Source organism: Mauremys mutica, chromosome 6 (assembly GCF_020497125.1).
Source record: "Mauremys mutica isolate MM-2020 ecotype Southern chromosome 6, ASM2049712v1, whole genome shotgun sequence".
NCBI lineage: Eukaryota > Metazoa > Chordata > Testudines > Geoemydidae > Mauremys > Mauremys mutica.
Window position 1 is genome coordinate 44,000,459 of NC_059077.1, and position 23,944 is coordinate 44,024,402.

Consider the following 23,944-nt stretch of genomic DNA (forward strand, 5'->3'; position numbering starts at 1 on the left):
ATGTCCAAGATTATCATTTCCAACAAAACTGCACAAGATTTACAAAGTTAACCAGAGAGATAAACAGCTTCTCGAACAAATGCAACATAAAATTTTGCCAACACTTTGAATGTTTTTATTCATGTTTGGACTTGTGTAAGGAAAAGTTTCCATGCTACAAATGTTTTTATTAAAAACAAGTAAATAGAAATAAATAATAGTACATTTATAGTAATAAATAAGCAATCTTTGCACATACTAATAATGGATTTTCTATTATAAAACTGATGTTCATTCCTCTATATTTTTTCTTTTTGTGCGTGCATCTGATATAAAAAGATAAAGTTGCTAATTGAATTTGATATTAATTTGTAGTTTTTATGCACGCTCAAACTAGCTACACAGAGGATTTTCGCCTCTGTCCTTTTGAAATAATAATTATATTGGGAACATAGTCTTCTGTTCTCTGTATTAATTTTGGATACAATAAAGGAACCCAAATATTGCACACAAAAAAAGTATTATGATAAATAGAAAGATTAACACATTAGGTAATTTTTCCTGATTGGTCCATGGGAACAGCTGTTTAATATGAAAAAGATAAGGATGCTTATGCCATAGAAAGTTTGATAATACTAGTTAGTTAAAATTAAAAGTACATTTTTTTATCAACCAAGACCATATTTTTGCTAGCAGCGTGAAAATGCTTTGAATGGTTTCTCAAATACCAGGGAAGCAGAACTCCTCAATGCTATTCTCCTTTCTGTTTTCCAATTCATATTGGTCAAGCTGGTGATACTCAAATGACACACGATTAATATGCTTGCCACTGGATACCATTCGTAGTACAGTATTGTCACAGCCAATCTTCATTTGAGCTAATCAATAAAAAGATAGAGTTTTACATTATGTTAGGAATTACTAAATACAAATGCCTCACGTTCATAGTATAACATGCCTAAATAGACAGTTGAAAGTATCCATTCTTATATAGTAACTTTCTCGCTATGATGAACTTTTCACCCAGCTGACTGTGGAATGATGACATTACTGAATACAAGTGAAATATTAACAAAATTAAAAAATACAATTTTGTATTTTTATATTAATTTTTAAATGGTTTGACCAGTTCACCAAATGTTCTATTTACTAATACTAATTCCATATGTTATTTCCACCTGTCCCCTTTCTATATCTATACCCTGAAATGTATATGAATGTTAAATACTGGTACCATTGATAATAATATTTAAAGGAAACCATTCCCAACCATGGAGGTGTCATTAATAAACCATTTGTGAAATATTTCCTATTGAAAGAATGACAGTTTTTAGGTGGCAACACCAAGAAGATTCTTCCTAATGTAAAAGGTGTGTTTAAATTCTAGTACAGCATGCCCAAATGGGAAACACTCACATTAAATTCAATACCTAGAAAGAAGCTGGAACAAATTATTAATCAATTTGTAAACACCTGAAGAATAATAGGGTTATAAGGAATAGCCCAAGAACAAATCATGTCAAAGTAACCTAATTTCCTTCTTTGACAGAGTTATTTTCCTAGTGGATAGGAAGAAAGCAATAGATGTGCTAGATCTTGACTTTAGGAAGGGTTTTGACACAGTCCCACATGACATTCTCATAAGCAAACTAGGGAAATGTGGTCTAGATGAAATTACTATAAAATGGGTACACAATTGGTTGAAAAATCATACTCAAAGAGTAGTTATCGAAGATTTGCTATTAAACTGTGAGAATGTGTCCAATTGTGTCCTGCAGAAGTCAGTCCTGGGTCTGGTACTATTCAATATTTTCATTAATGATTTGTATAACGGAGTGGAAAGTATGCTTATAAAATTTCTGGAGGACAAGATTGGAATTCAAAATGACTTGGTAACTTGGAGAATTGGTCTGAAATCAACAAGATAAAATTCAATAAAGACTAATGCAAAGCATGGCACTTGAGAAGGAAAAGTAAACTGCACAAATATTAATGGGAAATAACTGGCTAGGCAATAGTACTGGAGAAAAAGATCTGGAGGTTATAGTGAATCACAAATTGAATATGAGTCAACAATGAGATGCCATTGCGAAAAAGACTGATGTATAAATAGGAGTGTCATATGTAAGACACAGAAGGTAACTGTCCCACCATACTCATCACTGGTGAGGCCTCATCTGGAATATTGTGCCCAGTTTTAGGTGTCATACTTTAAAAAAGATTTAGGCAAATTGCAGAGTCCCAAGGAGAGCAATAAAAATAATAAAAGGTTTAGAAAACCTGAGCTGTAGAAGAAAGGTTTAAAAAAAGGCCATGTTTAGTCTTGTGAAAAGAAGACTGAAAGGGACCTGATAACAGTCTTCAAATATGTTAATAGCTGTTATAAGGAGGATGGTGATCAATTGTTCTCCATGTCCACTGAAGGTAGGACAAGACATAATCAGCTTAATCTGCAGCAAAAATGATTTGGGTTAGATATTAGGGAAAACTTTCTAACTAGAAGGGTAGATATGCTCTGGAATAGGTTACCAAGGGAAGTTGTGAAATCCCCAGCACTGGAGGTTTTTAAGAACAGGTTAGACAAACACCTGTCAAGGATGGTCTAGGTTTATTTAGTTCTGCCTCAGTGTGGGGTGGATGGACTAGACAACCTCTTGAGGTTACTTCCAGCCCTACATTTCTATGGATAGCTGATTATTTACATGGTTATTCCACCCCATTGGTTAAGAGGCATCAAGAGATCTGTGTTTCCATGTTGCATTACCAATGAGTAAAGATACGATTCTGTCATGGACATCATGGATTCCATGACTTTCTGGGACCTCCGTGACTTCTTTTGGGGCAGGGCTGCTGGAGCAGAGGCTGGGGTTGGGTCAGCCCCCACCACAGGAGAAGTGGCAGGTCTGGAGCAGCTGCAAGCCTCGGCAGTGCTCTGTTTGTCATCCCTCTCCCCCAGGTATTTTTAGTAAAAGTCAGGGACAGGTATTGGGGTTCTGTGAATCTTTGTTTACTGCCCAGGACCTAAAAATACCTATGACAGAATCTTAACCTTACCAATGAGGGAATGTGTCATTTTCCTTACTATTAACCTTCCCTTGTATCAAAAGGCAGTGCAAACTTATCCCTCATGCTTTCCTCAATGCGTCACCTTTGAAATATACACCTTTGTGCTATCCCTTTTTCAGAGCCCAAACATGTCCCTTCTAGGATGAACCTGAGCTCTAAGATGTCACGATTGTTCCTAAAGCTTCATAGCAGCACATTATGCTGAAACTAATCCATCCTGCTTCAAGCCAGTTCTATAGGATTTATATTGTTGCTCATCTCTTTTCCCATTCTCTCACCTGTCCTCATTTCTTCCATCCTCACACCTTTTCTACACTTGCTCCTCTCCATTTTCTTTTCCCCTGTGTTCTATTGTACCTTCTGCCTCTCTCTGTTTTCTTCCTTTGCTTCTCTCCCCTTCACAGATCAATCCCTTCTCCCTTTAACTTTTTTCCCAGTCCCTAGTCTTCATCCTGTTAAGTCCTCTGTGCACTCAGAGTCTCCACTGAAGTCAGTGGAACTTCTCAATATAGAGGTCCCACAGTACTGAGCTCTGTCTTTCTCATTGCTTCTTCAGTTATTCTGCTGTATCTCTCCATATACCTGTGTTTTCCAAATATGCATTAGGAGTGGCATCAGGCCCCACACCTTGTCAAAGCTGATTGAGCCTGTTATTAAACCCTGCTTTGTGATGAGCTGCTCGAAGAGGAGTTTGGCATTAACCTTTGTAGACCATTTCAAGAACTCAAAGTGGCCTTTTGTATTTGGAGGGAGCCTGAATCCACTGGCCTCCCAACCCTTCAGATTCATCCCGACAATATAGTATTGTATGATTTCCCTTTCTCTCATTAACTGGAGCACTATTTCACACTGTATTCAAAAGCTGCCTTGGAAACAATATTACCTCATAGGAGCACTCAGCGTAGGCTCAGTAACCTTTTTTTTTTTTGTCTGAGACTTTAATTCTGTTTGCTATGGTATAGAGCAGTTTTTCTCAAATGGTGGGTTGTGACCTCAAAGATGGATCATGCAAGGCAATTGGGGGTAGGAGGAGGAGATGTCACGAGCTGCTGAATTACAATCTAAAGCAAAGAAAATCTTACTGCCCCGTACACCCTTACTCGTCACGATCAAGAGTTTTCTGTCAACCTCTTGAATCACATATCCACAAAAGTACATTATATAGGCTTATTATTATCCCACATACATTTTTACTCTTTCTTTTATAGTAAATATAAGGAGACTGCAAAAACTTTTTACTTTGAATAACAGGTCATCAGCCTGAAAAGCTTGAGGTACACTGATTTCGAGCTTCTCTAACGTCCCGCATGTTAGAGGAAATTATGTAAGCAGTACATTTTTTTCCTTTCCAAAGGAAGAGAAGGCTCTTAGAACTAGAGCTGGGTGAAATTTTTAGGGCAAAACTTTTTCATCAAAAAATGTAGATTCAGGTCGACCGAAACATTTAGTTAGTTTATACTGAATTTACCAAATTGTTTTCGTCCGAACAAAACAAAACAATCTGAAAAAATCAAAATGTTTTGATTTGATGTTTTTAATGAAGCATTTTAAGTATTCAATTTCAAAATGACTTTTTGTTTTGTATCAAAGGTATAAAAAAGGTTTTAAAAGGTATTTAAAAACACCCTCAAATATTAAACATTTCATTTTGGGTTGGACAAAATATTTTGTTTGACCTGAAATGTATATTTTTTAACTACTTTGGTTTGCCAAAATATTTTAAATATTTTGCTTTTGAGTCACCTTGAAATTATATATAATATATATATTTTCGATTTTTCGGTTCAATCACCAGACCAAAAAATTGCTTAATCACATCGCACTCCTTGGGACTTTGAGTAACATACGAAGTACTCCTACCCCTCCACTCAGAACTTGCCTGCCCTGTTTTGACCTTATCATGGTTGCTAGGAACATCCTTCTGTTGCAGTCCTTATTGACTATCTGTAATAAGAATGGGTTGTTTTTTTTTAAATTGAAGCTTAACCCTGCTGTGGTTTCTAGTCTGTCCTTAGGTTCTCCATCTGGGGGCTGTGATACAGGAAACCTAAACATACTGGCTGCACTCTTAACATCGTTGATTCTCAGGTTCTGCTCCATATGAAGTACCCAGGCCTACCAGGAAATCAGATTTCTGCTGTACTCTACTGCTAATTAATTATTTCCTCATGCACAAATTTAAACAAAAGATCTCACCAGAACCATGAAAGGATTGGCACAGATCAGCTAGAGGGAACATCTTGGAGGGGTCTAATCCAGTTCCACCCAACAGCTCCACAAAATCTCCCACTCCTGCACAGCCTGTTGATGGTTTCTATAAAGACAGAGACAGAAGATACATTTTGAATATACTTAATAAATTAAATAGTCATTTAGATATCATTGAAGTCAATGGGAGTTGTGGGCGCTCCTGTAAAAATCAGGCCACTTTAGGCCTGTTTAATGCTCTAATTTGAAGTTAGCAAATTTAATTTCCTTAAGAGACCATATAAGTAATCTGTAGATGGATTTTGCCAATAGGAGTACCCAATTACGGTTTTGGATCACGTTGGTTCTAGCAAACGAAATAATCCTATCAAAAGCAGTAAGATCCTATAGCTGTGGTGCTGAAATATATTACCTTTGCAAAGTTTAGTCAATTAATTTTTGCTTCTAATATAATCCTAACTATAAATTCCACACCCACAGAGCTGTGCAAATAACTGACTTTTTGGTTCACTGGCAATTATGAAAAATAAAAAAATTAAAAATGTTTCAAGTAGACCCTGAAAACAATTTTTATTTATTTATTTATTTATTTATGCAAACTGAAAAGTCAAAAAAATTGTTTGGATTCAAATGAAATGTTCAAAACAATGTTTCATTTCAATGTTGAGAGCGAGAGAGAGCGAGAGGAGAGAGTGCGCACCCCGCTCTGTTTCACCATCCCATTACCTTTCTAGGTAGTTGTCAGCGTGACAATTAACCAGGCTATGTTGTTCAATAAGTTCACTCATAATGAAAATATCAGGAAAGCACAACATTCTCCCTCCATTTCTCCCAAGTAGGGAGCATTGTGAAAGGAACAGAAACCCCATTTTAGCTGACCTAAAATCCACTGGGGCAGGGTGAAAGAGGATTTTGGAGCCAAACTGTCCCTGCAATCCTGGGGAAGCCTCTCAATACATTTTGGCTTCCATAGACTGAGGTAGCTGGGAAGAGTCTCTTTCTGCAGCTTCACTGTCTTACAAAACTGCGAAGATTTTATTCTGTGATTTAATGCTGACTGCCAGCATTACCTTATACCAACTCCCATTCTGCTACTTCAACCCATGGTAAAAGCTGTGCTCAGTTAGTTTCCACTATTACTTTTCCTGTTACAATCCCACGTCTGCCTGTTAATGATTAAGTCACACTCATTTTGCACACCACCATATGCCAATTTGGTGCAAATTACATTTCTAGGCAACTTCTGCCACCATTTATGTGATTGCAGGCCCAGAGACTTCAGTGAGACAAATGGGACTCCTTGTGGGACAAAAGAGGTGTGCATCTGTTGGCAGAATCAGATCCACAGGCATTTTCAGCTAGTTTATAATGGGCAAACTCTGTTTTTTCACTTAGGAGACCTACATTTATTGGGGGGGGGGTTGCCCTGGCAATAACCTAAGAACTATGTTTGGGGGAACACTCTCTCTCTCCTTGATCAGAGACAACCATGTAAATCCATGCAAGGAGGGACAGTAAGGCAAGGTGATACATGGGTACTGGTTTGAGCTGGATCCTCTGAGATTTAAGATATGCAGTTTAACTACTGAGTCACCCAGGTTCCCATAAATGTTCTCTTTTTTAAATTAAACTATCTCTGTGCCACAAACAAAACAGCAATGGTATAATCAATATATGATGAGAATTTATGAAGTGGTTAAAAATTATACTTCAAACTCCACAGACTGAACATTGCTGTTATCTGCATGAAATTCAATACCTTAGCTTTAATCATTTACTGTTCTTTCCCATATATTGTTTACAGCCAAATCTTGGCCCTATGGTGCTTGACATCATGAAGCTGGACAGAACCCAGGCCCCTTGCCTCAGGCTAACTCCATAGGTATGGAACACTATTGAAAACCTGTGGGCAAAGTAGCTCCTCAATGGACATCACATAGCATCTACGTGGCTGACAAAACCCAGCCCCAGCCCAAGTGGCTGTCAGACCCCATCTCCATATGTCTCAGAGTATGTCTATGTTGCAATTAGTTATCCGTGGCTGGCCTGTGCCAGCTGGCTCAGGCTCACACTAAAGGGCTGTTTAATTGCAGTGTAGACACTTGGGCTCAGGCAGGAGCATGGGCTCTAAGACCCTGCAAAGTGGAAGGGTCCCACAGCCCGAGCCCAAACATCTGCACAACAATTAAATAGCCTGAGCCTGAGTCAGCTGGCACAGGCCAGACACAGGTGTCTAATTGCAGTGGAGACATATCCTGAGGCTCTGACATCACCCTTACAAGCCCATTACTGTGGCACTAGGGAGCTCCAGAGAAGCAAAGAACCCCTCCAAATTCATGGAGAGGCAAGCAGGTTCCCCCACAGCTCTGTGATGGAAGAGCATAAAGAGGTTGCACAACTTGAAGATTATCAGCTGGTAGTTCTGCAAGGGAGCCAAGACAGGAGAAGCACCCCCGGGACAAAGAAATCTGTCTCACTCCTCCCCCCAGTCTGCATGTTATGGGGGAAAAGGTTCTTTGCAGCTGTGGGTGTTCCTCCTGTTCTTGGAACCCTTTAGAACTAACAGCTGTTCATCGTTAGATTGTGTGTGTGTGTAATCCTCTTAAGCTCCTCCATGGCTGAGCTGTGGAAGAACCCGCTTGCCTCTCCATGCATTTGGAGGGGCTCTTTGCTTGCTCTGGGCCTTCCTCCTGCCGTATTAATGGGCTTAAATTATAAACGGGTCTTCTTGGGAAGACCTGTTGTGGTCCAAATGGGTTACTATGATCTTCAGAGGAATTCAGTCAGCAGAGTTTCCTCTGGTTGAACTCAAGGTACTAATTTTATACCATTTCCCTAGATTTCAAACCATCTCGGGTTCAATTCTGCAAGTTAACAAGTCCCCTCCCCTCCTACTGAAATAAGAAGGGGCAGAGGGGTCTCAGCACCTCATGGGACTGGGTCCACTGTAAATAGATTCCTGCTTTTAATGTCTGTCATTCTAAACACACCCATAATCACACAGTATGTGTTACCCTTTTGCCTGTTTAAGACCATCACTACTTGTTGTGTCAATGTAGATCGCATGCTCTTTTGAGCAGAAGCCCTTGGTTTCTTATGAGATGCCTAGCACATATAAGGGCACTCAACCTATTAATAATAGTAAATATACAAATGATACCCTGTATAACCTCTTTATCTATGCTACACTCCAGCTGAAGACAGTAACTTACTATGACACAAACAAACAACTCACCTTTAAATGGAGGCTATTTAAATGTCCCAGTATAAGGTCAGATATTTTTATCACCACTGGATAGATTATGGAAAAACTGCAGTTTCTGTGCTGATGAGGAATTACCATGGTAAACCTTCCAGTAGGGGTCTGAGAGATGACATTGCAAGCTTTAGCACAGGAAAAAGATACAGCATAATTATTTGGACAGTAGTCACAATCTGGATACAGCAAAGATGTAGACCTCCAACTGTCTTCTAGACACTTTTGATGTAATTGTAGCTCACAGGCCAAACTCACAGGGCCAGATTCTGCCATCTAGGACCTCTGCTGACTTCAGCAGAGTTATTCTGTTTTACAGCTGGTGTAATCGTGAACAGAATCTGGCCTGCATGCGGTGTCATTACACTCCCAAAATAGGCCAGTCTGCCCTGTTCACTATATCCCATTTTCTCCAATAATGGATGCTATCAAAGAACAATTCATTTTATTACTATTTATTATAAATAGAATGCTGAAAAGAGATTCACTCAGCATTTCCTTTGGCTATATGATGATGTTCTCTAGCAATTGCCAGCATATCACTCAGAATGTAATATCACATGCCAAAGAACTTTAAGAAACTCCTTTTAGCTGAGTATTTTAGACTACGTCTACACTGTAGTTGGGGGTGTAATTAGAAGGTTTTGTAGATTATCTATGCTACCTTTAATCTAGCTAATCTGCTAAAAATAGCAGTGAAGACGCAAAGGCTTGTGGTTTAGGGCTTGTCTACACTTACAGTGCTGTCTTGCTTAGTGAAGACACTACCTATGCCGACGGAAGAGCTTCTCCCATTGGCGTAGGTACTCTGTCTCCTCCAAGAGGTTGTAGCTATGTCTACGAGAGAAGCCCTCCTGTCAACATAGTGCTGTCCACATCGGGGGTTAGGCCAGGATAACTATGTCGCTTAGGCGTGTGGATTTTCTGCACCCTGAGTGACGTAGTTATACCAACATAAGTTTGTAGCATAGACCAGGGCTTAGCTATACTTGTGGGACATACAAGCCTACCTGCCCTTCCCAGGTACATCCTTGCATTGCTAGCCCTCACTGAAGCCTGAACCACCACATCCTCACTGCTATTTTTAGCAAGCCGGCTAGATTAAAGGTAGTGCGGGTACATGTACACGAGCTGCAAATCATTCCCGACTGCAGTGTAGATGTAGCCTTAGACCTGATCCTGCAACTGACTCTGCCTGGGTTGACTCTTGTATCTTCATGGAGTCCAATTGACTTCAGTGCGGCTCTGCATAGGAGCAGGGGTGTCTTAGGGATTAAGACCTAGCTCTTTGGTCAGTACTGAATAATAAGATAAATATTACATGAAGCCCCCTAGCTATTATCTTACATTATATAGCTACTAAAACATTCATTGACAGCCATGTTCTGCCCCCACTTACTCACATTGAAATGGAGCCCATTGAAACCAGAGAGGATGAATATTGGTTTTATTTTAAATTCTTCATTAAATTGAGAGATTCAGTGGCAGCTTCCCTTGTGTCTCAGTGACACAGAGCAGCAATTGTTTTTGGCACACTTGTTTCTGCCATATTAAAGATCCTATATTTTCATTCCAAGGAATCTTTCACCTTTAAAGAGGATTTATTCTAATGTATGGCTCAGACATTGTCCCTAGAGCCACACAGAACCCGTTGTGTGCAGCTCACTCCCACCCTGCTCGATCCTACAGGGAACCCAGGCTCTAGTTCAGGGTCCACCCTGTGGAGCAGGAAACTGGATGAGCTGAAGAGAGAAGTGAGTGGAACCGGGGAATACAGGTCTTCCCCTACCCTGGCCCTCGGTGTTATATTGTCATTTCCTCAGAGCAGTCACGGGCAGGCTCCAGAGGAACCATGCTGCAGAGAAGCGGCACCAGGTATCAGAGCCCACATGGAAGCACAAACCTCCCAGAGATCATCCAGATTTGGGGTCAGCCCCCACAGCCTTTCATACGGGGAGGGAGGAGATTAAACCCTCTCTTTCCATGGGGGATCCTCACAGAGAATTCCTTCCTCTGAGTTTCCACCCATGCACAGGATGGTTTGGGCCTATAATATAAAGTAGGGCATATTCAGTGTGGGTAAGGGTGGCAGAATTGCACTCTGAGTTAGCATGTTTATCAAATGAATAGTAACTGGACTGGGTCGAATAGTACTTGTCAAATAAATTGTTTTCTGAATTTTGTGCTGTGTTTTGAGTAAATTATTTTTCATTTGGTCAGTTTATAGACCTGTGCAGATCATTTGAAAACATGGCCGTAGAGTAATTTGTCAAAATTCACCACATATTTCAAATAACATATTTGAATATTTTTCTCATTGCCTACCCTGCTCTAGTTATTTGCCAAATTTAAGATCCTTAAAGTAATACCATTTACTCTTATTGGATATATTAACATTATAGATTGGAACAAATCTTCTTTGAAATAAAAATTCCTTGGATCTTACATATAGCAGGCATTCTTAAAAAATCTCTCATATTTCACTGACTTTCTCTCTTAATGTGAGACACAAGCTTAGACTATATTGGTTATTTCTGAACCAGGTCCTCAGCTGGTATAAATTGTCATAGCTCCATTGAGCGATGTCACTTTCCAGCAGCTAGGAATCTGGTTCTCTCTGTCTATCCATTTACTGAAAAGTTCAAAATGATTTCAGAGAGTGATTTTAAGTTTACCAGCTTCTTTTCAACTGTACTGCTTCATAATGCTTCAGAATGATTGGTTCTTTTTGGTTCCTAATCCAAATGTAGCCCATCTGACAATCCAAGTGGCAATATGAAAATCAGACTTACGGAAGAGGTTGGCATTTTTCTTTATTGTAAACGTAAATCCATTCCCAGGTTCATGAACCCTGAAGAAGATCATCGCCACATTCTGGGATGACCTGAAGCTCCTTCGGATGTTGCCGCTTTCACAAAAATCTATGTATCTTTCTGAAGTAGGGAGAGGATGGTCCAAAGAACTAGGAAACTTCTCACCTTTGAGTATCCAGCCATCAAATACCTACAGGGGTTCAGTGATTCAAAGAACAGTTCAGGTTTGTTACCATTCTGTCAGCAGTCTCCAAATGTGTCAAAGATTACAGAGTGTAAAAGATGTAAAAGAGGCTCCACTATAGAGTTTTCCTCTAAAGGTGGAGTTTGAGAGTGAGATTTTCAAAAGCACATAAGGGAATTAGGAACACAGGACCCATTTATTTTTAATGAGCTCCTAACACCCCTAGATGGTTTTGAATAACCAACCCTGAAACATGAAACTTCACACTGATCCTTCCCACAATGATGCCACTTCAGTAAGGAATACAAACTTGCATTTTACAAATCTTTGGCCAATGAGTAGTAGTAATCTCAATTTGCCACCTGCCTCACTCTTATTCTCATTCTCATTCTGTGTCTTGCTCAGTGCTCGTCATATCTTATGTACCTAAAAACAATGCTTATATTAGCTATCATCTTCTTGGTAATTGCTACAAGTAGATCTTGCATTATAATCCTAACCCAGAAATACCAAACCGCCTCAACTAGTAGTGGATCTGTTGATTTTTTTGACACCAGGTGTTTAGTCCAAAACCACCAATGAAATTAGAATAATCTGTGTTTCTATAGTCTCTGTGGTTAAAAGAAAGTAACTGCTGATGTTTCAGTCAATGCATAGAAGATAAATGTTTAGGCTATACTTTTCCCAGGGGTAGTGTTGGTTGTATTTAATGAAGAGAAGCTGGAGTGAGAATCCCATGGTTTAAAACTATAATTTTATTATTATTATTATTTATTATTATTCCATTATTATTACTGTTCCATTATTACTAAGCCAAGCTTTTGACTGACCTCATCTAGCATCAGCGTCAAATATATGTCACCATCTCAACCTCTAACTATTAATTACTTTGATGCCTCTGCCTTTTTCCACTTGGAATGTTTTAATGCTCATTTTTAATTGGATAGAAGACATTCCTGAGCCCTGGCACTTCAGCTTGAAAAATCAGCATGATAAATATTCAGTGAAGAATTCCTGCCAGTATTACTGCTTGTGCTAGGTCAGACCTTTTTCTTTCTGTGCCTTTCCTTTTAATGAGGGAGACGCGGTAGGTGAGGTAATATCTTTTATTGGACCAAGGATATAAATTTTGGAGCTTCATAGAGCTCTTCTTCAGGTTTGGGGAAGGTATCCAGAGTGTCCCAACTTGTATTTAGCTTAGGCATGCTGTTAACCTTCCCCAGACCTGAAGAAGAGCTCTGTGAAACTCCAGAGCTTGTACCTTTCACCAACAGAAGTTGGTGGAATAAAAAATATTGCCTCATCCACTTTGTCCTTTTCTCATCCTGGAACCAACTGGACTACACCATTTCCTTCTCATCTCACTCTGAGGCTTGTGCTGACCACAGAAGAACATGACAGTAAACATGGCATCAAATATGCCCTTACAGTGTTCTGAGAAACTTTGTGAGAACATTTGTTCTGGCTCTGACAAACAATGAAGTACCTGCACTGCAATTAGCTTAACTGAGCAACTACCCTTTGAGAGCTGATTCACTTGTCTTCTCATTCCTTTACTCAGCAAGCCATTACATGCTTCAGGGGTTTTCATGTAGAGCTCTTAGACACTAAGGGCCCAGATCCTGCAAGCGTTTAGTGAGGAATCCTTATGCTTATAGGAAAAGGCTTTCTTACCTAAGGATCAGGGCCCAGATCTTCTAGAGCAGCAAATCCTTATCAAGTGGCTACATGTGAGTGTTAGAATATAAGCAGGTAAAGCTGTTTGTAAGAATTGTGAAACTCAGAGTGTAGGCTGCAGGAAAATCCATGAAGGCCCCTAGTGAAGTTCTCTCTGAATTTTTCTGGCCCAGCAGAAAAGGTCCAGTGTCATATGCCATGGCTCCACAGGAGGTCCCCAGTATCACTTCTCCCCTCCCCTAATATCACTCACTGGTAATGTGACACCGGTGGAGATCCCAAGGTGGGAGAGACTACAAAAGAGTAATACAGTGGGGATCTGTATTTCCACTGGGAAGTCAAAAGTCCAAGGCGTGGCTTGGTTCATTCCACACCTCCCCCTTATTTCCTCTCCTCATCCCCAGACCCCTGCCGGGAAGGATGGGATCTGCACGTGGATAGCCCCCTCCCATGTTAAGATTAGGGGGGCCCATGAGGTCATGACACTGGTACTTTGAAGCCTCCCCTGGTTTCATTAACTGAATTAAGTACTTGGTGAAAGTTTCTCCCTGGTGTACGGCCATTGAACTCAGAGTTTTCCAGTGACGTTTTCTTCGTTCTGGAATATAATTGACCATGAATCATGAAGTTCATTCTGTTTAAACGCTGTGAAAAGCTCCATTGGAGCCATTTAAAAGAAAGAATGTACCAAGCCCCTCATCAGTAAACTAAAGCTAAATAAATCCTCTAAGAGCTACAGTAACATCCACAGCATTCGTGTGATTCATCGTGTTACAAAAGCAACAACAAAGCAACACTAATGAGGGGTGAGAGAGCAACTGGGCTTCTCTTTTAAACCAGTCACATGAAATGGGAAGGAAGAAATAGCCGGGGGTCCTCTGTGAAAGTTCTGAAATGTTTGCACTGCGGTTTAACAAGGAACTCCGCCTGCATCGTGATCACCTCTCACAAGGGGAGAGTTTCAGAAACGCCTACGGGATTTAGGAGCACAAGTACCAATGACAGTTACTTTTTAAACCCCTAAAATATACATACACTCGCACACCCATTTCCCCTCCATCCCCCCACACCCATAAATGCAATGTCCTGTGCCTGGCTAGTGTACGGAGGATACGAGTATCACCAGGCGCTGCCAGCCTCCTACCTTCAGGAAATCTCCCCCTTGGCAGTCAATATTGACGAAGTCGTAGTCTAGTGTGATGAGCTCCTCGGGGTCTCCTATGAAGAAAGCGGCACAGTGCAGCTGGGGCTGCGCGGCGGTGAAGGTGAACTGCCCCTCCACGCTCAGCATGTCGATGCACCCTGCAGAGACGGAGACTGCAGCTGAGCACCGCTCCCCGCAGGGAGACCCGCGCCCAGCTCCCTCTGACCGTGCCGCAGAGAGACAGCCCCGGCCACCCCCACCCGCCGGGGAGAACTGAGCTGGGGGGAGTCGAGGCTGCTCGGGCTTAGACCTCCGTGCCCGGGGTCCAGGCTGCCCATCCCATCTCCCACTCCCTTCAGCCAGGAGCGCCCACGCCCTGGCCGAGAAACGCACCCTCAGCCCCCTGCCCCCAGGGTCCCCCGATCGGAGCTCTCACCGGGGCTCCCCCTTAGCCGAGACGCGAAGAAACTCACTGAGCGCCCGATGGTAGAGCTGCCGGCCTGCCAATTCCCGCTTCAGGTCTGCGCTGAGGAGCAGAAAGGGCTCGTCCTCACCAGCACCCCTCGCCTGGGGAAAGGAAACACTTGGGCAAGAAGAGCCTGGGCCAAGGTGAAATGGGCTGATGGCAGCAGCCAATCCCCCCCCGGGCCTGTACCCCCTGAAACAGGTGTCAGAGAATGGCAGCCCGCCCTCCTCCAGAGCTTTGTCTGAAACTTCCTGCCTGTCGCGGATGAGGCAACCAGCTCCAGAGGGGACCAGAGCTGGAGAGAGAGCGCGAGCAGTCCAGATGCACGGTGAGTCTCAATGCCAGCAGGCTGCGGAAAGGAGCACTAGCTGCGGGAATGGGGGAGAGGAACTGCTTCCCTTAATGTTACCTCTAGTCTGCTCCTAAGGATTTGGAAGGGAGTGGGAGGGGTAGAGGAGACAGACAGGATGCCCTAAACCTGGAACTGCAAGTTGGAAGAAGGAAGGAGAAGGTGTGATGAGCTGTGATAGGTGTCAGTTGCATTGCTCACCTCTAGGTATCTGGTTTCCCCCTTGAGGGCAGCCAAGAAGATCAGGATGCAGTGGCACTGAAGTCTGAAAGCAGAAGCCATGCTGGCACTTCCTCTCTGGTCCCTGCTTCTCTCTCACTATCTAAGTTTTCTTTCTTGTCTGTGCTGATAGGCAGCAGCCTGTGGGGTTCCTTTGACAGACCCTTTTTATAGAGCTGTTGGGAGGGGAGGCACTTGGTCCCTGTACTGCTAGGAATTCAGTTACCATGGGTTACCCTATCTCAGTGACAAAGTACGTGGGTATGACGAGGGTCCAAATCACAGCCACACATTTCCAAGCCAGTCTAGCTCTTCTCATTGGCAACTGTCTTTTCTACTTACCTGTCTGGCATAGTTAAACAGCTACAGGGAGAAGCGCAGTGTCCCTCTGCACCTACTAAACGTGGGATTGATAGTTAGAATTAGCCCAACTATCCAAAGGCAAACAGGAAACAAAGAGCCTCCCCACGTCTCTCTCCCCTTACATGGAATTTCACAGCACATCCAGGAAAGGCAGCAGCAGCATCCCACACTGAACCAGAACCTGTTCCTACGCTATGTTAACTGGACCCTCTGAATGCATGCACGTCTGCAATGCTATCAGTGCCTACAAGGGCTCTTACCAATTGTTTGCTAGACTATGAGATGCTTTGCATAGTGTTATATGAACATTAATTAATTATCCCTCACAATGCCCTTGTGAAGGAGGTAGGTAAATGGGGTCTCCTCTCCTAGAGATGTAAAAGCAGGTGCATACTGCATAGAACAAGGTCTCTCCCTACAGCAGCCAGAGTAGCAGGGTGGAAGGTCCAGCCAGGGACCTCTGCTTTCCCTCCCCTGCCTGTCTTGGTTGGGGGCAGCTCCTATGGGCAACAGGTTCCATATGGCTTCCCCCAGGTACAAGGGCTCCAGGGAGGTAAAAGCAGAGCAGGGGGGAGGGCAGAGCAAGTCCCAGGAAGCAGCAGGATTCCCCCAGCAGCTCACTCATTAAGAGCTGTCCATTTGAAGGCATTTATGTCATCAGAGACAATAGTTTGGAATCTTTTACTAATCATTTATCAGAGGGGTAGCCGTGTTAGTCTGGATCTGTAAAAGCAGCAAAGAATCCTGTGGCACCTTATAGACTAACAGACATTTTGCAGCATGAGCTTTCGTAGGTGAATACCCACTTCGTCGGATGCAAGTAGTGGAAATTTTCATACGCAAGCAAGAAGCAAGCTAGAGATAAGGAGGTTAGTTCAATCAGTTGCCATTCCTAATATCTGATTTATGTCAATATACAAAAACCTGTAGGAGAACACTTCAACCTCCCTGGCCACACAATAGCAGATCTTAAGGTGGCCATCCTGCAGCAAAAAAACTTCAGGACCAGACTTCAAAGAGAAACTGCTGAGCTTCAGTTCATCTGCAAATTTGACACCATCAGTTCAGGATTAAACAAAGACTGTGAATGGCTTGCCAACTACAGAACCAGTTTCTCCTCACTTGGTTTTCACACCTCAACTGCTAGAACAGGGCCTCATCCTCCCTGATTGAACTAACCTCGTTATCTCTAGCTTGCTTCTTGCTTGCATATATATACCTGCCCCTGGAAATTTCCACTACTTGCATCCGACGAAGTGGCTATTCACCCACGAAAGCACATGCTGCAAAACGTCTGTTAATCTATAAGGTGCCACAGGATTCTTTGCTGCTTTTACTAATCATTGGAATTCTGTCCAATGAATTTATTTATTAAGATTCTTTATTAAGATTAAAATTCCTATTTTAGAGTTTACTTTCATGTAACCTATTTCCTCTTATCCTCTGTATTTAAACCTATGGTTTTGTGTTGCATCAAAAATCTTCATAAAGAAATATAAACCGAGAAATTGTCTCCACATATTTTGGCCTCTCCAAAAATGTCTTTCTAAGTGTGTAAAACGTCTCATGCATTCAGTTCACATACGACTTTTAAACATTGACATTGTTTTGTATCAAAGTTATTAAAACTGGTCTTGTGAACAGAGTAGTTAATTGGTGGCTGACCCAGCAATGAAATAATAAATTTGTCTTCAATTAATCTGCTCTGAAATATTTAAATATTGTGGCTCTATGCTGAGATTTGCAAAGGCACCTAAGAGACTAAAACACCAAATCCCTATGAAAATCACAGCTCTAAGCCCCTGGTCATGCTATCATAGAGAAGGAGGATAGAGAAGGACTTGAGTAGTTGCAAGAGTTCCTGGGAACATTACATTAGAATCAAGAGAAACTGGAGCTGGAGAGGTTCCCCACTGATGGCCTTGCTCTCACTCCTGTAGGAGAATCTAGCATCATTCAGCTTGCATTGTCATATGTTCACTTTTAAAACTGAATAAAACAAATGTAAAACATATACCAGCCAAGATCACAGTGTAAGAGACAACTAATTTATGAGGACACATCTGGAATAAGTCAAAGCTATAGCTGAAATGTCACCATCTAAGAGTGGAGATAACAGAACTCATTCATCCCCAGCAGCAGCCTAGAACCAAGACCTGTTCCTCCTGTGCTGAATCCCTCTGGAGATACAGCACAGAACCTAGTCCATGGTTTTGATTGGTGCTAATCCAGTTAAAATGAGGGAGCCCGTAGTGTATGTCCCCTTATGACTTTCAGGCCCTGAGCCCTGGAATACCTGAAGAGACAGAATGTTTGGTGAGCCTATAGCATGTGAGAGTTTCACACATTATTTCCAGGTTCTTGATCATTTCAAACTTGTGACAAGCCACTGATAGAATTAATGAACAGTAACAACATAACCCATTTGAGATTTAAGCCTTTTGTAGAATATGCACCAGAAATGTCCCCAGTGGTGACTGATACCTTATTGAGGAGCCCAGTTGATCATGCAGATTCACTAGCAGCTCGGGATCAGATGGAAGAACAACAAGGTGCAATTGTGAGTGGAATGGCTTTCCTGTGAGATTTACAGCACTTTTTGTCTGGCCACAGGCAGCTTTACTTGTGGTGGTTCACTGCTTCCAGTCCTGGCTAGAAACTGGTGTTCGCAAGGAGCATCTCTTGGAACCTCAAACAAAGGTTTGGATCAAGCTCAGTCCTAAACTTGAGCAAGAGATTCATTGGTGTTATTGAAGCTAAACCAGTTGCCCACTATGAATACAATCATTTTATTTGTACTTCAAAATAGTTATGAAGAGATCCAATTAGATGGAAACACACTGGGGCAATTATTTCAACACACATTAAATCATCGTCCCCCTGCAATATTAAAAAAACCAAAACTACTCTAGATATTCATTTAAGGGGCTCTTGAGCTTTAAAATCAAAATCCAAAGACTATGCTCCAAATTCTCTTCTTATTTCCATCACTTCAAATCCCTAAAAGTTGCACAACTGTGAGGCCAGAATATGATCATATAAGTCACACAAATCTTGTATTTATATTATCTTTTACTCAGGACCCTTTCTATGGCTGATAGATCAGAAGGCCTGGTATGGCATTCAGTTACTATGGAAAAATATAAGATTTACACTATTGTAAAATCAGATTTCAGTATGAACAGTAGGAATAATTTGTACGTGTCCTTGTTAAACTTGGACTCACCTGTAAGTCTCCTACCATAACAAGTTGAGAACTATAAGCAACTTCATGCTCCAGAATGCAATAATATTTCATTGTTACTTCATGCCAATACACTTTCATTAATGAACTGCCTTGTACAACTGCCTTGTGCAATCCCTATCTTGCTAATACTGTAGTTTTTCTACTTCCTACCCAGAGCAGTGTCTGTATTTCTCACTGCAATATTCTTGTTCAAGACTCCTTATAAAATCCTAACTTTTTATTGCAGAGCTACCTGTTCAGGAAATGTGGTTTTGACAATCAAACACAAACAGAAAGAAATTAGAGGTTTCACAGTATCCAAAATGATTTTAAAATATTTTGTAAAGAAAAGCACCCGAAATGCCATGCATACCCTCTGGCAAACCAATGGGGTGTTATTTCTTTCTTTCATTATTTGACTCCTGATAACACTTCCGAGGATATGTCTTTTGTTAACATCCATTTATACAACCTAATAAAACACATTTCCAGGCTGACCCTGCTTCAGGCTAAATAATTTTTTCTCATGTTATTTGGGCCTAGCCTACACACTAGCAAGCTACACAGCTGTAATTCACTACCCATGTAGCTCCACCAGTAGCATAAATGGTGGAGGTTGTTGTGCAGATAGTGTACACTCAGATTCTGTCTACATGATAGTTTCCACCAGTGAAGCTGCACCACTGGTGAATTATAGTTAAGAAGCTTGGTAGCACAGATTCAGCCTCAGTCATGTCAAATAAGAATCAAGGGTTATTGGTGCTTGGTTGTGGTGGTTTTTTTTCCTCTTGAGATTAAACTGAGAGCTTGAGAGAATCCTCTTGGCATGTACTATAAATTCTCAGTGGCTTGCTCAGAGCTTGTAGGCATCTGTGACAGTGTGAAAACCTAAGACTGACTCACCACTCTGGTAAGTGTCCCCACATGGGCTAAATTTGGGAGATAATTGGCCAAGGATTGAATGATTAACCAAGTTGGCTCAGCTCCTCAGCTGAGGAGAACTAAAAGAGACATAGGAAGAGGAAGAGAGGTAAACTGGAATGAAAGGCTAGAGAAGCCCAGGATTTCAGGGAGATGAGCTCTCTCCACCTGTGTCTAGGGAGCATGTAAGAACCTCAAGCTGTGGGGAGCATGTTATGTTATATTTAGACTGTAAATAAAGCACTTGGTGTTGAACTTGCCATGAGTTCTCTGTGAGGACTGTTTACAATACAGAATCCAGAGTGAGAGGAACCCGCCCTGTGACAGCATCTCATAAACTTTTACCTCAGATAGGGGTTCTTGATGATAATAAATAAGAGGTGGGAAAATACAGTTGAATAGTACAACTGCTGAAATGAAATTCTTTTGCCATACCCTTTTCGAATACAAGAGCTGCTTTGTGTTAGTATAATACCTCAGGTAAGTGTGTATAATGGAGTCTCCCTCAAGATCAGAGCCCCAGTGAGGTGAGAAGCCTGCTACTCACAGCTAAAGTTGTTACTCAAGTTGTAGGAGCTTGCCTTGAAAGTTCTAGGTTTGCTCCTCAATGACAGCCAGGGGGTCTGTGTGTGTAATGGCCACATGTGATTACATAGCAAGACTGTCAAAATACTCTTCATGTTGAGACTTGTTTGCAAACTGATATCTAAAACAGTGAAAGAGGAACCTGAGCTGGGGACATGATATAGGAGGCTCTCCCCAGTAGCATGTAGAGCAGGCTCTCTCTAATTCACTGGAACAAGAATTTCCCATAATCAGCAGGAGCCTAATTTGGAATTCCAGAAACAGTACTAGACCTCGGCTTGGAGAAATACTGCCACATCATGCTCTCATTCCAGTGGATGTTCAGGGTTTGATTCAGCCCTGATTCCACAAGCATAGCTCATGGCTGTGGGGCCCCAGGATCAGAAAAGTTTGCTTTGCAAGGGCAGTAATAGAGGCTGTTGTATTAATTTAGATAGAATATATGGGCCCAAAGAGTCAAAGGTGTTAATGTGACCCTTTCACTTTCCAGCATTAAATAGTGATAAACAAGACTCAGGGTTTGGTATCAAGAGACCTCAGCCTGCTTAAGTACCATGGCAAACACACCATTAAAAATATTTTTAACTCCTTATTAAGGATACAGAAAAGAATGAAAACAGGTTAAAGCATTTGAAATGTGAAGGGTTAAGTAAGGCTTTTATTTTAAGGTCATCCCTTCTTCCCTTTCCCTCTAGCTGGAGAGTTGTTAAAAGGGACCCTCTTCCCCCATTTGACAGCCTTTTAGATGGTATTAGACATGGCAATAATGGTCCTTTCTGGAGAAAAGAGCTGGACTGAAGCTATTGTTAAAATCCAGTCCTGCTTCCACAAAACAAACACACGCAAGAGGAGAGAGAAAAGAACAGCAAAGATAGAAAATGTAGCTTCCATCTCTGGTGCCGACTCTCACTTGCAACATCACTGCTGGAGAAACACAAGCACAGCACATGGCCTTATCAGCCACCCCAAGATCTGGCAAAGTGGTACCAGCATGGGGTGGTTGAGGGCATTGCTTTCGGTTGCTTCCCTAGTCAATTTAATACTGTACAGGCTTACACCATTGTTGCAAAATATTAAACAGAAGGTAAAAGAAGAGTGATAGGAAAGAGAAGAAACAAGGTGGGGAAGGAAAAGAATACATTGCAGGGAGGTGGGAGATGACAGTCTTACTGTGATGCTGACAGACCAGGTGCCAGCTCATGCCTAGACTCCAAGGACTCACTGAACTCTGACAAATCCTCAACTGGAAACCAGTCTGGCTCATCTGTCTGTTAGTATTGTTAAAATAGATATTAAAGTTGTAAGAATGTGCTTAGTGTTTAGACTTTATGAAATGCTTGTAGGGTGCTGCATGTGTTAATCCTACTTCTAATATCTATATCCCATGTTATAAGGTAATATTATACCATACTGTAACTATAAAAGTGTTAGCTATGAAACTGGACACTCGTACAGTCAAGTGTGAAATACTAGTTTACCACAAGAGGTGTCATCTCCTGCCCAACAAAAGAAGGCCCACAGACATCAGATGAACCATTGGGAAACATCACCAGACAAAAGACTGTGTTGATTGCTCCCCCACACCAGGAAGATGGTATGTACACAAACACTCATCCCATAACAGCTTGAACACTGGGGGAAGGGAATAAAAATCCCTGCCAAGGAGGAATTGTTACCACTATGCTGCTTGGAATATGAAGAGAGCAATATTTCTAAGCATAAGCAAGTGATCCCCAAGCTGCTTAGCTTGGGTTAGTCTAAAGGCCATATAGAGCGTGCATATTACAACGGGGTCTATTACCTTTCAAAACCTAAGACTGTAACTCATTTGTGTAAGTATGTTTACCTGCTTTAACCTCATAAATAACTCTATTTTCTTTTTCTTAATAAAGTTTCAGTTAGTTTACTATAGAATTGGCTACAATCTTTGTCTTTGGTGAGAAATCTAAGGTACAATTGACCTGGAGTAAGTGACTGGTCTTTTGGAGCTGGGAGTAGGAACGTGAATATTGTTGTCATTTTTGGTGTAAGGGACCATCTATCACAAAGACAAGCTTGCCTGGGTGGCAAGATAGATCAAAGTGCCCAGAGCAACTGTCTGTGACTCCATGTTAAAGCTGTTCTAGTGTCTGAGGCATTCACAGTTGATACAGTAACTCCTCACTGAACGTTGTAGTTATGTTCCTGAAAAATCGACTTTTCTCAAAACAAACAATTTTAAACAAACAATTTAATACTCTAGACAGCAATGATGATTGTGAAGCTTGGTTGAGGTGGTGAAGTCAGAGGGTGGAAGAGGGTGGGATATCTCCCAGGGAACATCTTACTGCTAAATGATGAACTAGAATAGCTGAGCCCTCAAGGGTTAACACGTTGTTAATGTAGCCTCACACTCTACAAGGCAGCACAAATGGAGGGAGGGGAGACAGTATGGCAGACAGAGACAAAGACACACACCCTGTGTGTGTGAGAGAGAGAGAGATGTGCATTGCCCCTGTAAGTATGCTGAGTACACTGCCTTTTTAAGTAGATCAGCAAGTTGAGACAGCAGCTGCTGCCAGCAAGCTCCCTCCATCCTGAGCTCTGTCATGTCCCGTCCCTGCCCTATGGAGATGGGGTAAGCGGGGGAAGGAGCAGGGAGGAGGGGGACATCCTGACATTAGCCTTCGTCTTCCCTCCCCCCACCGCTACACAGCAAGCAGGAGGTTTCCGGGAGCAGCTCCAAGGCAGAGGGCTGGAGCAGCACATGGCAGTGAGGGGAGGGACAGCTAAACTGCCGGCAATTGACAGCCTACTGGGCGGCTGCTGCACAGGGAACTTAGGGGAGCTGGGAGCTGGTAGGGGGGCTGTCGGCCCACCCTGGTTCCAAGCCCCCATCAGCTAGCTCCAACAGGCTGCCCTTTCTGCAAGCAGTGGACAAAGTAGGCAGCTGCCAAATGACATTATCAGGGAGCATTGCACAACTTTAAACGAGCATGTTCTCTAATTGATCAGCAACATAACAACGAAACAACGTTAACTGGGATGACTTTAAGTGAGGAGTTACTGTACTTGGTTGGTGAAATCTAATTATAGAACACACAACCAGTTTGGGGTTTGTGCCTTGCTTGTAGACAGTCCGCCCTGAGGTTGGCAGCCATATCCACAAGCCTCTCCAGACAGCTTGACACTCACATCTGTAGCCTTTATTTTAAATTGAATTAGTTGACAATTCCGTGGTGAATTACAGTGAGTCCGGCTCCTGTACTAACTACTGCTTTTTAGGTTTCAGAGTGGTAACCGTGTTAGTCTGTAACAGACTAGATGGGTCACTACAAAAAGTACTTTTCCCTCTGCTTATGATCACACCTTCTTGTTGACTGTTGGAAATGGGCAATGTCCACCTTGATTGCATTGGCCTCGTTAGCACTACAAAAATACTTTTCCCTCTCTTGATAGTCACCCCCTCTTGTCAACTGTTGAAAATAGGCCACTTCCACCTTAACTGA

General features: G+C 42.0%; 1 protein-coding gene across 2 annotated transcripts; it reads right to left on the minus strand.

The window, feature by feature from the left end:
* Window positions 1–449: 449 nt before the first annotated feature.
* Window positions 450–18,253, minus strand: LOC123373253 (corticotropin releasing hormone binding protein). Of its 2 annotated transcripts, none has more exons than XM_045022134.1 (7): window positions 18,209–18,253; window positions 14,801–14,894; window positions 14,328–14,485; window positions 11,302–11,512; window positions 8,489–8,637; window positions 5,242–5,359; window positions 450–857 (listed from the first exon to the last, which is right to left on the minus strand). In XM_045022134.1, the coding sequence occupies exons 3-7, from the start codon at window positions 14,472–14,474 to the stop codon at window positions 700–702; spliced, it is 783 nt and encodes a 260-aa protein (XP_044878069.1). In that variant the 5' UTR covers window positions 14,475–14,485; window positions 14,801–14,894; window positions 18,209–18,253; the 3' UTR covers window positions 450–699. The 2 variants fall into 2 exon arrangements, with proteins under 2 accessions (XP_044878069.1, XP_044878068.1); XM_045022133.1 differs by lacking the exon at window positions 18,209–18,253 and adding an exon at window positions 15,344–15,475.
* Window positions 18,254–23,944: the final 5,691 nt, after the last annotated feature.

Bases quoted from the DNA above. Each gene is read 5' to 3' on its own strand.
- LOC123373253 (XM_045022133.1), bottom strand. From the start codon at position 15,424: ATGGCTTCTGCTTTCAGACTTCAGTGCCACTGCATCCTGATCTTCTTG. The intron at 14,895-15,343 runs GTGAGCAATGCA...TCCTTTCCCCAG, and splicing joins GGGAAACCAGATACCTAGAG to GCGAGGGGTGCTGGTGAGGA. The intron at 11,513-14,327 runs GTAGGAGGCTGG...GAACCCCTGTAG, and splicing joins AAGGGGGAGATTTCCTGAAG to GTATTTGATGGCTGGATACT.